At 55.2% G+C, this 10,444-nt stretch overlaps 1 protein-coding gene and 1 long non-coding RNA gene across 2 annotated transcripts in view; one reads left to right on the top strand and one right to left on the bottom strand.

The window, feature by feature from the left end:
• PAX8 (paired box 8) overlaps window positions 1-8,935 on the bottom strand; it is a 25,004-nt gene extending 16,069 nt beyond the window's left edge. Inside the window, exons 1-5 of the mRNA XM_081796761.1 lie at window positions 8,469-8,935; window positions 6,289-6,486; window positions 4,840-4,928; window positions 4,438-4,563; window positions 4,001-4,176 (exon numbers count right to left, since the gene is read on the bottom strand). Of these exons, the coding sequence (XP_081652887.1) occupies window positions 4,001-4,176; window positions 4,438-4,563; window positions 4,840-4,928; window positions 6,289-6,486; window positions 8,469-8,755 (876 nt within the window). The 5' untranslated portion in view covers window positions 8,756-8,935. The remainder of the gene's footprint in view (window positions 1-4,000; window positions 4,177-4,437; window positions 4,564-4,839; window positions 4,929-6,288; window positions 6,487-8,468) is intronic.
• On the top strand, window positions 10-3,166 carry LOC115937220 (uncharacterized). The gene is made up of 2 exons (XR_014138218.1): window positions 10-619; window positions 1,898-3,166. It is a non-coding gene; the product is annotated as an uncharacterized LOC115937220 (long non-coding RNA).
• Window positions 8,936-10,444: the final 1,509 nt, after the last annotated feature.

Raw genomic sequence — 10,444 nt, 5'->3', positions numbered from 1 at the left:
ACCCTGAGACCTGATCTCCGCAGAAATGCTCCCTTCTTCACTGTCCCCTTCTTTCCACTCATGCTGGACTCCACTTAGTCTGTTTAATGGGTTCTTATGTTTCTTATTCTCCGACTCCACTCGCAGCCCCATCCCTGGCGCACAGCTTCCCCTCCTGCAGCCCTGGGATTCGAAGCTGGCTGGTGGCCTGAGGGCTTGGCTGCTTGGCCGCCTCCTTCCTTGTCTCCCCGCACGGTCTGGACCCGCAGGACGCGGGGCCGGAGCAGTCCGCCTGTGGCGCGGTTCTAAGTGCTTCAATCGATTCATTAGTTTGTTCCTCTCCAGATCGGAAGCACAGCCACAGGGAGGCCACGAAACCCGGCATGTTCCCCTATGGGGCAGAGCCAGGATTGAAACCCAAGGGGTCCGGCTGTCATGTCCATGCTCCCAAATGCTGCGCTAAACTGGATGACGTCATGACCATGTCTGTTTGCAAAGAGCTCACATGAGAGCTTTGCCCATGTTACCCTGTCCACTGACCCCCAACAGCCCTGTGACGTGGGCAAGCGGTGTTGTGTGTGTTTTATATGTGGAGAGCCTGAAGCCCAGAGAGGCAAGTCCCCAGGCAAGAATGACACAGGTACTAAACCACCCCAGGTGCTCTTTCCTTCAGGGAAGCGGCAGACGTGCCCCGCCCCTCCCTGCACCGGAACAGGGGGCTGTCTTCTTTCTCTCCTCTATATCCAAGTCAATATAAATTCGCTGCTTCCGCTGGAAAGTGATCCTTGGGGTTAATTTTGTTAAGGAAAAAAAAAAACTCGATCAAGTACCTGCGGCGTTTTCTTTCTCCCTTGTTCAGTTACGGGCAAGCGTGCACTACCCCTCCCCATGACTCCCTCCCTCGAGGGGACAAGACGGCACACGCAAGCACACACCTGTCCCCCACGAGTGCATCACACAGGTCACAAATACACTCTGTGTGCAACAGTAAAATCAAGGAATGCTCCGCGGTTACATAACAGCTCCACTAAAGGCAGTCACTTCCAAGGATTTCCGTGGAGCCGGGTTCTCCAAGGGGCCCGGGCGCTTTCTGGTTGCCTGCCAGGCACTTTTGGAAGCTGCAGGCAATTCTAGAGGCCACCAGGGCGTCATTATCGTGTAGCCGAGATTACTGACTAATGGTGCTCTGGTTCCGTGTATTCCGAGGGGGGCTTGCTTTAAGGCGGGGTGGAGCTGCTTAGAGCCAGGCTTAATGAAATTGAGCAAAATACCTAATTTCTAGAGAGTGTAAGAAAAGTTTAAAATGCCTTATGGATGTGTTGATTTGATAACAAATACCTACTCAAAATCCCATAGCTTTCCCAAATCCAGATAATTCAGTGGGGAAAAAAAAAAAATCCCCCAATCCTCCCAAAGTCCCCAGTCATCCCAGTGATGGCTGGATTTCTTCCTGGGATTGAATTTGAATTGGGGTGCAGAGTGGCATAATGCTCTAGCACGAGGGCCAGTTTGAGGCCCGGGTCTGCAGTGATCAGCCACGTAGCTGTGGGCTCCTCGACCCCTCTGAGCCATGACTTTCTCATCTTTATAACAGGGAGAATAGAATCTGCGTCACCAGGCTGATGTAAGGATTACATGAGATTTTTTTATACATACATTCAGTGCTTAGCACAGAATGCCCAGTACGTTGCTCTAATAGGTATTATTATTTGTGAATTCTGTGAAGAGTCATAAGCTGCAAAATTCTCAGTCTGTGTCATAATATTCACATTCTGCTGATCTGTTCTTGTTGCACTTATAAAATAGAGGACAAAGAACCTCACTGTGACTCCTAGCTATGCCTGGTGGTGAAATAGCAACCAGGAGTGAGGCCACATGGCGTTTCCGTTGAATGCTTTCCCCCTTGTTGATCTTACAGGAAAGATGATTGTGCCATCCCCCGATCCTGAGGTCGGGTGTGCGGACCTGGGCTTCTCTCTCTCGGCTCCCCAGGCCAGAGGGCCTTCCTGGGCCCAGGCGAGAGCACACAGTGTCCTTCGACGGCACAGTCCGAGTCACCAAGGCCAGGAAAGGCAGGGGCTCAGACCCAAGGAGCCCTCAGCACAGGCTGGATGCTCCCTGCCCCTCACCACCCAGCCAGGTGAATGAATGAGCAAGTAGAAGACTGACTGCGGGAGGAATGAATCATGGATGGACACTGCTGAGCCTCTCTGTTTCTCCAGCCTTCGAGTAAGAACTGACATAGAAGCATCGTATCTAAAAACAGGGTGCCAGTGGGCCATTCTGAATGAAACCAGGGCCGGCAGACCTGAGCTCCACAACCGTTCGCTCCCCCAGGCTCTGTCTACCTTCCCTGGCCCTGGGTTATCGAAACACAAATGCAAAGACTGGTCTCCATGGTCCCCGAGGTCCCTGTGGCTCTAAGACTCTCTAAGACCATGGTTCCCATGCGCGTGGGCCAGCTTGGTGCTGGTCTCGGTCTCCCTGTCATCAGGCAGGGCCCGCTGGGGGCTCAGCCATGGAGCCAGAAGATGGCCCTGGGACCCAGCGGGTGCTCAGCATCTCAGCAGCAGGGTTTCTGCAGGACGGCAGGGGCTTGCACACAGAGTGGGCTCCCTGTGAGCGAGCCCACAGCTGCGGCCCCACTTCCCTCCGGGAGCCATGTGCTGCCTCTCAGATGAGCACCCGGGTCCTCTCCCCAGGTCTGCTGACGGCCAGCTTTCTCTGCACCCCCTCGTGGTGGCCGCGGCCCAGGCTGATAAAATCGCTGACGCAGATTGCCTGCCCAGCTGCGGAGCTGGCGTGGGCCCAGCAGCCCAGACGGTGCCTGGCGACAGTTCAGCTGCTTACTGGCATCGTCCACTTTGTCCTGCTCAGACTTTCAAGGCGTAAGGCTTGCCTCACTCCTGGATCAAACGACAGCGTGAGCAAAGTGGGGTGAGCAGAGCCACCCTAAGGGAATTCCTCAGCTGGGATGGGGGGGTGGAAGCCACGGCTACTGGGGACAGATGCGTGTGAACGGAGGGAACAACGGTCCTGGAAGTTCTGTCAGAGTTGTGGAGTCTCTGCTGGGCTCGGTGAGGGGAGACCAGTGACATCTCTGTTAGCTTTTCCCAGAAGCTGACCCACTGTAAACCATTTCACCCATCCTGAGCACTAGAAATAAAAACTCCCCTGTAACTTGCAAGTTATTGTTCTGGATTTCTCAGCTCACTCACCAATACACCTTTACTGAGTATCTATTCTAAGAGGGGCACCTTGTTGGTGCCAGAGATAAAAAAAAAAAAAGATGCTTCAAGATGCTGCCCTGCCTTATGAAACCCACTGCCTACACCCCTGCCCGCTGGACAATTAGAGTACGCCGTGAGAAGTTACTGGAGTGGCGTGTTGGACGGGCAGAAGCACAGACGAGGGAGAGATGAAGCATGTCTGAGGGGCAGGGCATGATTCATGGGTAAGTGATGCTTGAGCTCAGTCAGAATGGCCAAGCGGTACTTTTCCAGGCAGAAAGGTGGAAGGCAAGGTGCTCTGCAGGGCGGGCATGCAGCGTGCCAGTGCAGAGGGGTGTGAACGAGCATGACATGCTCGCGAGCGTGAGTAATGCAGATCAGTGGTGTGCAGGTGTGAGCGGCCAGAGGTAGGCTGGAGGTGCTGGTCGAGGTCATGGTGTAAGGCTTTGAGCAGCCACTTCAGAGCTGTGGGACCTGACGCTGCGGTCTGGGAAAGCCCCAGAGGACAGAGGGATGGCACGGCCTGGGTGTGGTGCTCTTCCAGAAAGGGCGGAGCTCAGAGGCTAAGGGTGACGGAAGGCAAGAGGGCTGGGGAGAGGAGGAAGGTGCCCGCATCTGGTAAAAGAAAGTCTGTGTCAGCTTGGAGCTGCATGCAGCATGCACCCTGAGCCCACTGGCACAGCTTCTAGTTGCTTTGGTGGCAAGACTGCAGGCTGACTAGGAGTTTTCCAGAGACGGTGCTTTGCTGGGCCCCTGCCCACCACTGCTCCAGGGCTCACCTGGCTGCTCACCTGCTCGCCTTTGGTGTGGCTCGGGGAGGCGTAGGCCTCCGGGTAGTGCTGCCTCTCGAATGGGCACTCGAGCGGCTCAAGGTGGTGCTGGCTGAAGGCGTCTGTGCGCAGGTGCTTGCGGGGCCCGCTGCTGCTGCCCTGGGAGTCGATACTCAGCCGGCAGCTGTCCTGGTCACCTGGCATCCCCAGGTGGGGAGAAAGCTTTCAGGGGACCCAGCTACCCCTGCCCCAGGCCAGAGTGGAGGGGCAGACTCGGGCTGCAGAGGGACGGGAAGGATCCGGCTCCGGGCCGGGCGACTGTGGCCAGCTTAGGGCAGGCCATGGGCTGTAGGTGGGAGTCGCCGGCACCTGCAAAGTCCGGAGCCCCCAGTCCCCTGGAGCCTGAGCAGACTGCCCTCCTGCACCCCCAACCTGCCCTCTGGTTCCCCAACACTCACTGTCGTCCATTTTCCTCTTGCCGTCGCTGCCAGGCTGAGCGATCCCCAGGAGCCCGTTGATGGAGTAGGTGGAGCCCAGAGAGTCTGACTGGGGTGACTCTGGGGGCGTTACGGCTGAGCTGGGGACTGCGGTGGGATGAGAGGGAGAGGGTCAGCATGTGCAGGGGACACCCGTCAGAGCCCACTGGCAGGAGGGTATCTTGGAGTCGAGGCTGCCTGAAGTGTCGCCACCCCTAAGTATGTCAGTGCATCTTTCCTGGGACCCAGCGAGGCTTTGTCCCTGCAGAAGGGCTCAGTCCACGCCGGGGGTGTGTCTGTGTGGGCGTGTGTGTGACTACGGGTTTGCAGGTGGGTGTGGGTGTGCGTGTGCGACGTTGAGCCTGCCAGCACATCAGCACTCACTCAGCGTATGTCCTGGGCTCAGGGACTTGGTGGCCACGCAGCTGTCCATGGGGAGGTTGAACGGTTGCTGTACTTTGGTCCGGATGATTCTGTAAGGAAGATGAGAAGGGCTATTAGAGAGAAGAGGAGGAAATAGGACTCACGCGGCCCTGGATCCTGTGCCTTTTTGAGAGCTCACTTGGGTATCTTAGAGGCACCTCGAGTACAGCCTGTCTAAAATCAAACCCCTGACCTCACTCCTCACACCTGGTCCTTCCCAGTGTTCTGTTTCGTGATCAGTTCCACTGGTCACTCAAGGTGGAAATATAGGTGGAGCTTTACATCTGCCTCCCCTCCCCCCATCAAAGCCATCATGAGGTTCTGTGGGTTTGACCTTGTAAACCTCTCCAGCATCGACTCCTCTCTGCATGTCACTGTCAGCAACATAATGCAAGCCACCACCAGCTCTCTCCACCCCCTCCCCACCCGGGATCACTCACTGGCCCACCCCTATCTGCTCTTGACCCTTTCTAATCTATTCTCCCTATTGTAACCAGAGTGGACTTTTTGAAATGCAAGTCAGCCTCCTGCTTACAGTCTGCCAAGTTTCTTATAGGTCACAGGCAAGAATATGTGACATGGCCACCAGCCTCTAAAGGGCAGTTTTTGCTGACATTTCCACCTCACCTACCTCGTGCTCCCCTTCTATCTGCTGGCTTGCTTTCAGCTTCTTGTCTAAGATCTATGAGCCACAGGGCCTTTGCATATGCTGTCTCCAAGCTCCTTTGGCTCCCCTTTTCACCTAGTTAACTCTTATTCATTGTTTCTTACTCAGGGACATCTTTTCATTCCTTCCTAAACCAAGCACCCTATGCTAACTCACATACCTCATGTTCCTCTCCTTAGGAGGACTTAGAGCTGCATTTTTACAATTGTGTGTGTGGGCACTTGATTAGTACTTGATTAGTGTCTATCTTCTCACTAGACTATAAGCTCCACAAGGACAAGGACTGTGTGTTCCCAGGGCCTAGCACATTATGAGTGAATTACGTATATAGGAATGAATGAGTGAGTAAATGATTGATTGAGGCTGTGAGTGAATAATTGAAAGACCAAACAATTGAGTGAATGCTTGAATGAGGGCCAGGTTAGGGGTCGTGTGGCCCAGGAAAGGGTCACTTCGAGTTTCTTTTATTGAATGAAAGAGGATATAGCGTGTGAGGAAGGAAACTGGAGAAGTACAACCCGGGGTCGGGTGGGGTGGGGTGGGGTGGGGGCGGGAGTGTCGCAGAGCAGTGGGGAGGTGTGATACCTGCCCCACGGCACCTGGGGTGCTTCCTGCTTAATTCTTCAGCAGGAGGCCCCCTCCTAGGTTCTGTTCCACCCAAGCCAGGCCCTTCTTTGGGTCTCCGTCATGGTTCCCCCAAAGCCCAGGTGCCCCCCCCACCCTGGCTGCTGAGTCCCTCTCACCTGTTGATGGAGCTGACACTGGGCACAGTGTCATTGTCACAGACACCCTCCGCCAGGAGCCGGTCTCGGATCTCCCAGGCAAACATGGTGGGGTTCTGCCGCTTATAGTCTCCAATCTTCTCCACCACCTTGGGGGTGGCCACCTTGGGCTTGGAGCCCCCTATCACTCCAGGCCGGATGCTGCCGGTCTCGTAGTACCTACTCCAATAGAGAACCCCAAAGAATTACCCAATAAGCAGGTGGGGTCTTTGGGCAGGGACTTAGCCAGAGACTCTTGTTCCTCTCTAAGGCTTCAGGGGGTAAAATGCACCCCCAGGGCTGGCCTCAGACACTTGATGTTCTTGGCACTGTCTGTTTCCCTTGCATGAGTACGTTTGCTCCGTGTGTACATATAGGTTCACAGTGGTGGGTTTCTCTACGCCGCTTTCCGGGGTTAAAGCTTGACTCACCGTTCTTGGCCATCCTGGCTTTACCCCTTCCCAGGAAGCTAGTTTGGATGGTTGGGCCCTCTGCTCTGTCTTACTGGTTCACCTTTGCTCCCCTACCTTCTCCCCCAGCCACCACCTCCCAGCTGGCCACTGGTTTTCTACCAGATTACATGGTTCAGGTGGAAGCTATTCTTCCTGGACTCTGGAATGCTAGCCTGGCCTGGATCCCTGGCCATGTCTGACCCCTTAAGCCAAGCCTGCTGTCCCAAGCTGTCCACTTTTCCTCTCCCCCGCGCCCCCAGCCAGCTGCTTTGGTAGATCCGTGACTTACGTCAGGATAGCTTTCCCCTCTTTGTGGTGGAAACTCTCTGGTCTCCTCTACCACAGAATAAAGTCTGGTTCTTTAAAACTCTGCTGGTCTGGGCGCCTGGGTGGCTCAGTTGGTTGGGCGACTGCCTTCGGCTCAGGTCATGATCCTGGAGTCCCGGGATCGAGTCCCGCATCGGGCTCCCTGCTCAGCGGGGGGTCTGCTTCCCCCTCTGCCCTCTTCCCTCTCGTGCTCTCTGTCTCTCATTCTCTCTCTCTCTCAAATAAATAAATAAAATCTTTAAAAAAAAAAACAAAACTCTGCTTGTCTGTCATAGCCATCCCAGGCTCAGCTCTCGGGGACACTGCAGCCCATCTTGGGAGCCTCTCTCCTGACCCGAACCAGGGAGTGCCCTTGCCATTGGCAACTTTAGTCAGGAAGCCAGGACTCTCCGCAGTTCAGCTACAGTCAGGTCCCTTTGCCTCTTTAAACCAGAACTCCTGCTGAACCCACCTGTGACCTGGGTGAGGGAGACAGGTGCACTGAGCCGATGCCAAGCCCCCAGTCCCCCAGGGCAGGGGCATTTGGAGAGTGGCTATCCAGACTGTGCTGTGTCAGCCCAGACGCAGGGCTTTGCTGCTCCTGGTCCTTCCTGAACCTTTGGGTCAGTGGTCCTCAACTCTGGCTACAGAAAATTGGAATCCCTTGAAGGAGCCTTAACACTATACAAAAACTTGGGCCCGTTCTCCTAAAGTTCTGCTTTAGTGGGTGTGGGCTGCGGCCTAGACATAATTCTTTTTTTAAATTAAGTTTCCCTAAGTGACTCTAATGTGCAGCCAGGGTGATGAACCACTGCTCTGGAGTGAGTGTTCATGACTGGTACATGGTCATCTCCTAAAAATCACAGCACCCAGGCCTGGCTCCCGGAGGGGATGCTGTGATTTATATGTAGGTCTGGACCAGGCCTTAAGGATCTACATCTCATCAAGGAACCCTGGTGCTTCTGTGGCAGGTGCTCTGGGAATTAATTTTGAGAAGCACACTCAGACATCCCTCATGCGGGGGGTTAGACTGCAGGAGCCACCTCTGATCTTGTGTCTCCTTCCTAGTGGCTCCATTTCCCTCGATCTCAGCCAGGGTGGAGGTGGGGTGCTTTGGGGAAGAGTCTTCTGCTTTAGGAGTAGAGAAGCCCCTAAAAATGAGAGATGGGGCAAAGGAGAAAAGCGAGAGGGAGAAATGAAAGGAAGGAGAAATGGACAAAGAAGGAAGAAATGACAGGAAAATAACAGAAGAGCAGTGGGCGGGGAGGCCCGGAAGCACCACGGGGGGACGGAAGCTGGACATCTGAAAGACCGAGTGCCCCGGGGGCAGGGGCGTGGCTGCCAGGTGGGCTGCTCCAGGCAAGCCCTGCAGGGAAGGTGGCACGTGGTGAATTTCGTGCTTACCTGCCAAGGATCTTGCTGACACAGCCATGGCTGACTCGGAGCTGGCGGGAGATGTCACAGGGCCGCACGCCCTGGTGGGCCAGGTCCACGATGCGTTGACGCACCACTTCAGGCAGGGGTCTGCCGTTCACAAAGGCCCCTCCCAGCTGGTTCAGCCCTCCGTGGCCTAAGAAGACAGTAGTCCCAGGAACAGCTATCAGGGCCGGGCAGGGCAGGGGGGTAGGAATTAGCCCTTGAGTGTGGGTGCGGTGTGCATGCGCGACGGTGTGCGTGTGAACTCTCACCATCGTGCCCTCTGGTGCTCCTGCTGATGGACCGCCTCGTCTCCCCCATTGCAGAGGGAGGCTAGCTCCCGTTGGGGAGGGTCACATATGATGCGGGAGGGACACACTGCAATCTGGGGACCGCTTGGGCCTGCTCAGTCTCCTCTCAGACCTTCAGCCCTTCACTCTGAATAACAACTAACTCCCCACCTTCTTCCTTCCCTCCAAAAAGTACATAAAGAGTTGGAGGTGCAGGGTCTTCCTACTCTGATGCTGAGCTGTGTGATGCTGGTGAATGTCCCCTCTCCTCTCTGGCTCTCCTTTTCTTATCTATAGAACGAGGGCATAGACTAAACCAGCGGTCTTTACGTTTGTCTTTGTCTTTCTTCTTAACACAGAGCCAGATTTTATCAGCACAAGTGCATTGAGAAACACAAACACAAACAAACAAAAGCAGAGCTTCTGTGGTTGAGCTGAGGCAGATTGGGCCCAGGCCTTGTCCGTGGGCTCCCAGCCCTAGTGATCCCATGGCTTCTCTCTCTAACAGGCCAGAGCACTACAAGGGCGGGCAGAGATCTCCCTGGCACGCGTTCGCAGAGGTTCCAGGGACATGACATGGTGGGCTGCAAGCTGTTGTGCAGAACACGGACGTGCCGTGGATATGTGTGCATGTTCCTTAGCTGCCTTGCTGCCTTGCCCTCTGCCCCCTGGCCCCAGCCTGTGTTTCATTCTGAGCCCAGCTACCTAGTCAAGCATGTATGTACTGAGTGCCTACATGTGCCAGGCAATCTACCAGGTCCTGCAGGTGCCCAGGTGAATAAGGCGGGTGTGATCTCTGTTCTTGTCTCATGGGGTTTACTAAAGTGAGGGCCCAGATGAACAAACAGCCAATCACCTGACCACGTGACCACTGCTGGGGCCAGGGCCAAGTAGGGGGTTATGGGGACCACTGGTGGGGACCAAGCCCAGGCTTAGGGACTCTAGAAGGGTTCCTGGAGAAGTCTACACTTTGACTGAAGGTAAAGAGGTGTTCACCAAGGGAAGGAGGGAAGGGAGAAAACTGTTCCAGGCAGTGGGAACAGCATGTGCGAAGGCTTAGAGGCAAGAAGGTGCTTGCCCGTTAGATTTACCAACCTTCTCAAATCTTGCAAATCTGGTGACCCAGGCTGGGCTCATTCTGGGGCTAAGATCGCCCTGTTGTTGATGAAGAGACTGGGGCTTGGAGGGTGTGAGTGACCTGCTTTCCATGACTTACGTGACTCAGCCTGTATGAGGCGCTGCCAGGCTCTGGCCAAGGATTAAGGCTTCCATCAGTGCTTCTTGGGTTGAGCCCTGTTCTATGGCCAGAACCAACCCTGGAACCTTGGCCCTGCAGCCTGTGCTGAAGGTGCCATGATCTGGGCATGAAGGACACCTTTTCATACGAGGGCGTGATTTGGTGATCTGGCTGGGATGGTAGAGCTCGAGGGGTAAGAGTCAGGGGGAGGGGGTAGGCGAGGAGGAAGAGCCAGCCCCGAGCCTTCCGTGTGAGCCCGTTAAGGACTCTTTATGGCCGAGGGTGGGAAGTGCCTCTGCTGGGCACACAGTGCCCATTACTGCCCACGGACTTAGCACATTCAGAACTGCCTTGCCATGTCTCCTCGGGGGCCCAAGCTGGCTTCGGCAGAACAGTCAATTTCTCTTAAAAGAAAAAAAGAGGCTGTAAGTCTCTGG

The sequence above is a fragment of the Leptonychotes weddellii genome, chromosome 10, assembly GCF_054177405.1.
Source record: "Leptonychotes weddellii isolate Sample4059 chromosome 10, ASM5417740v2, whole genome shotgun sequence".
Taxonomy (NCBI): domain Eukaryota; kingdom Metazoa; phylum Chordata; class Mammalia; order Carnivora; family Phocidae; genus Leptonychotes; species Leptonychotes weddellii.
This window is presented reverse-complemented; position numbering and strand designations above follow the sequence as displayed.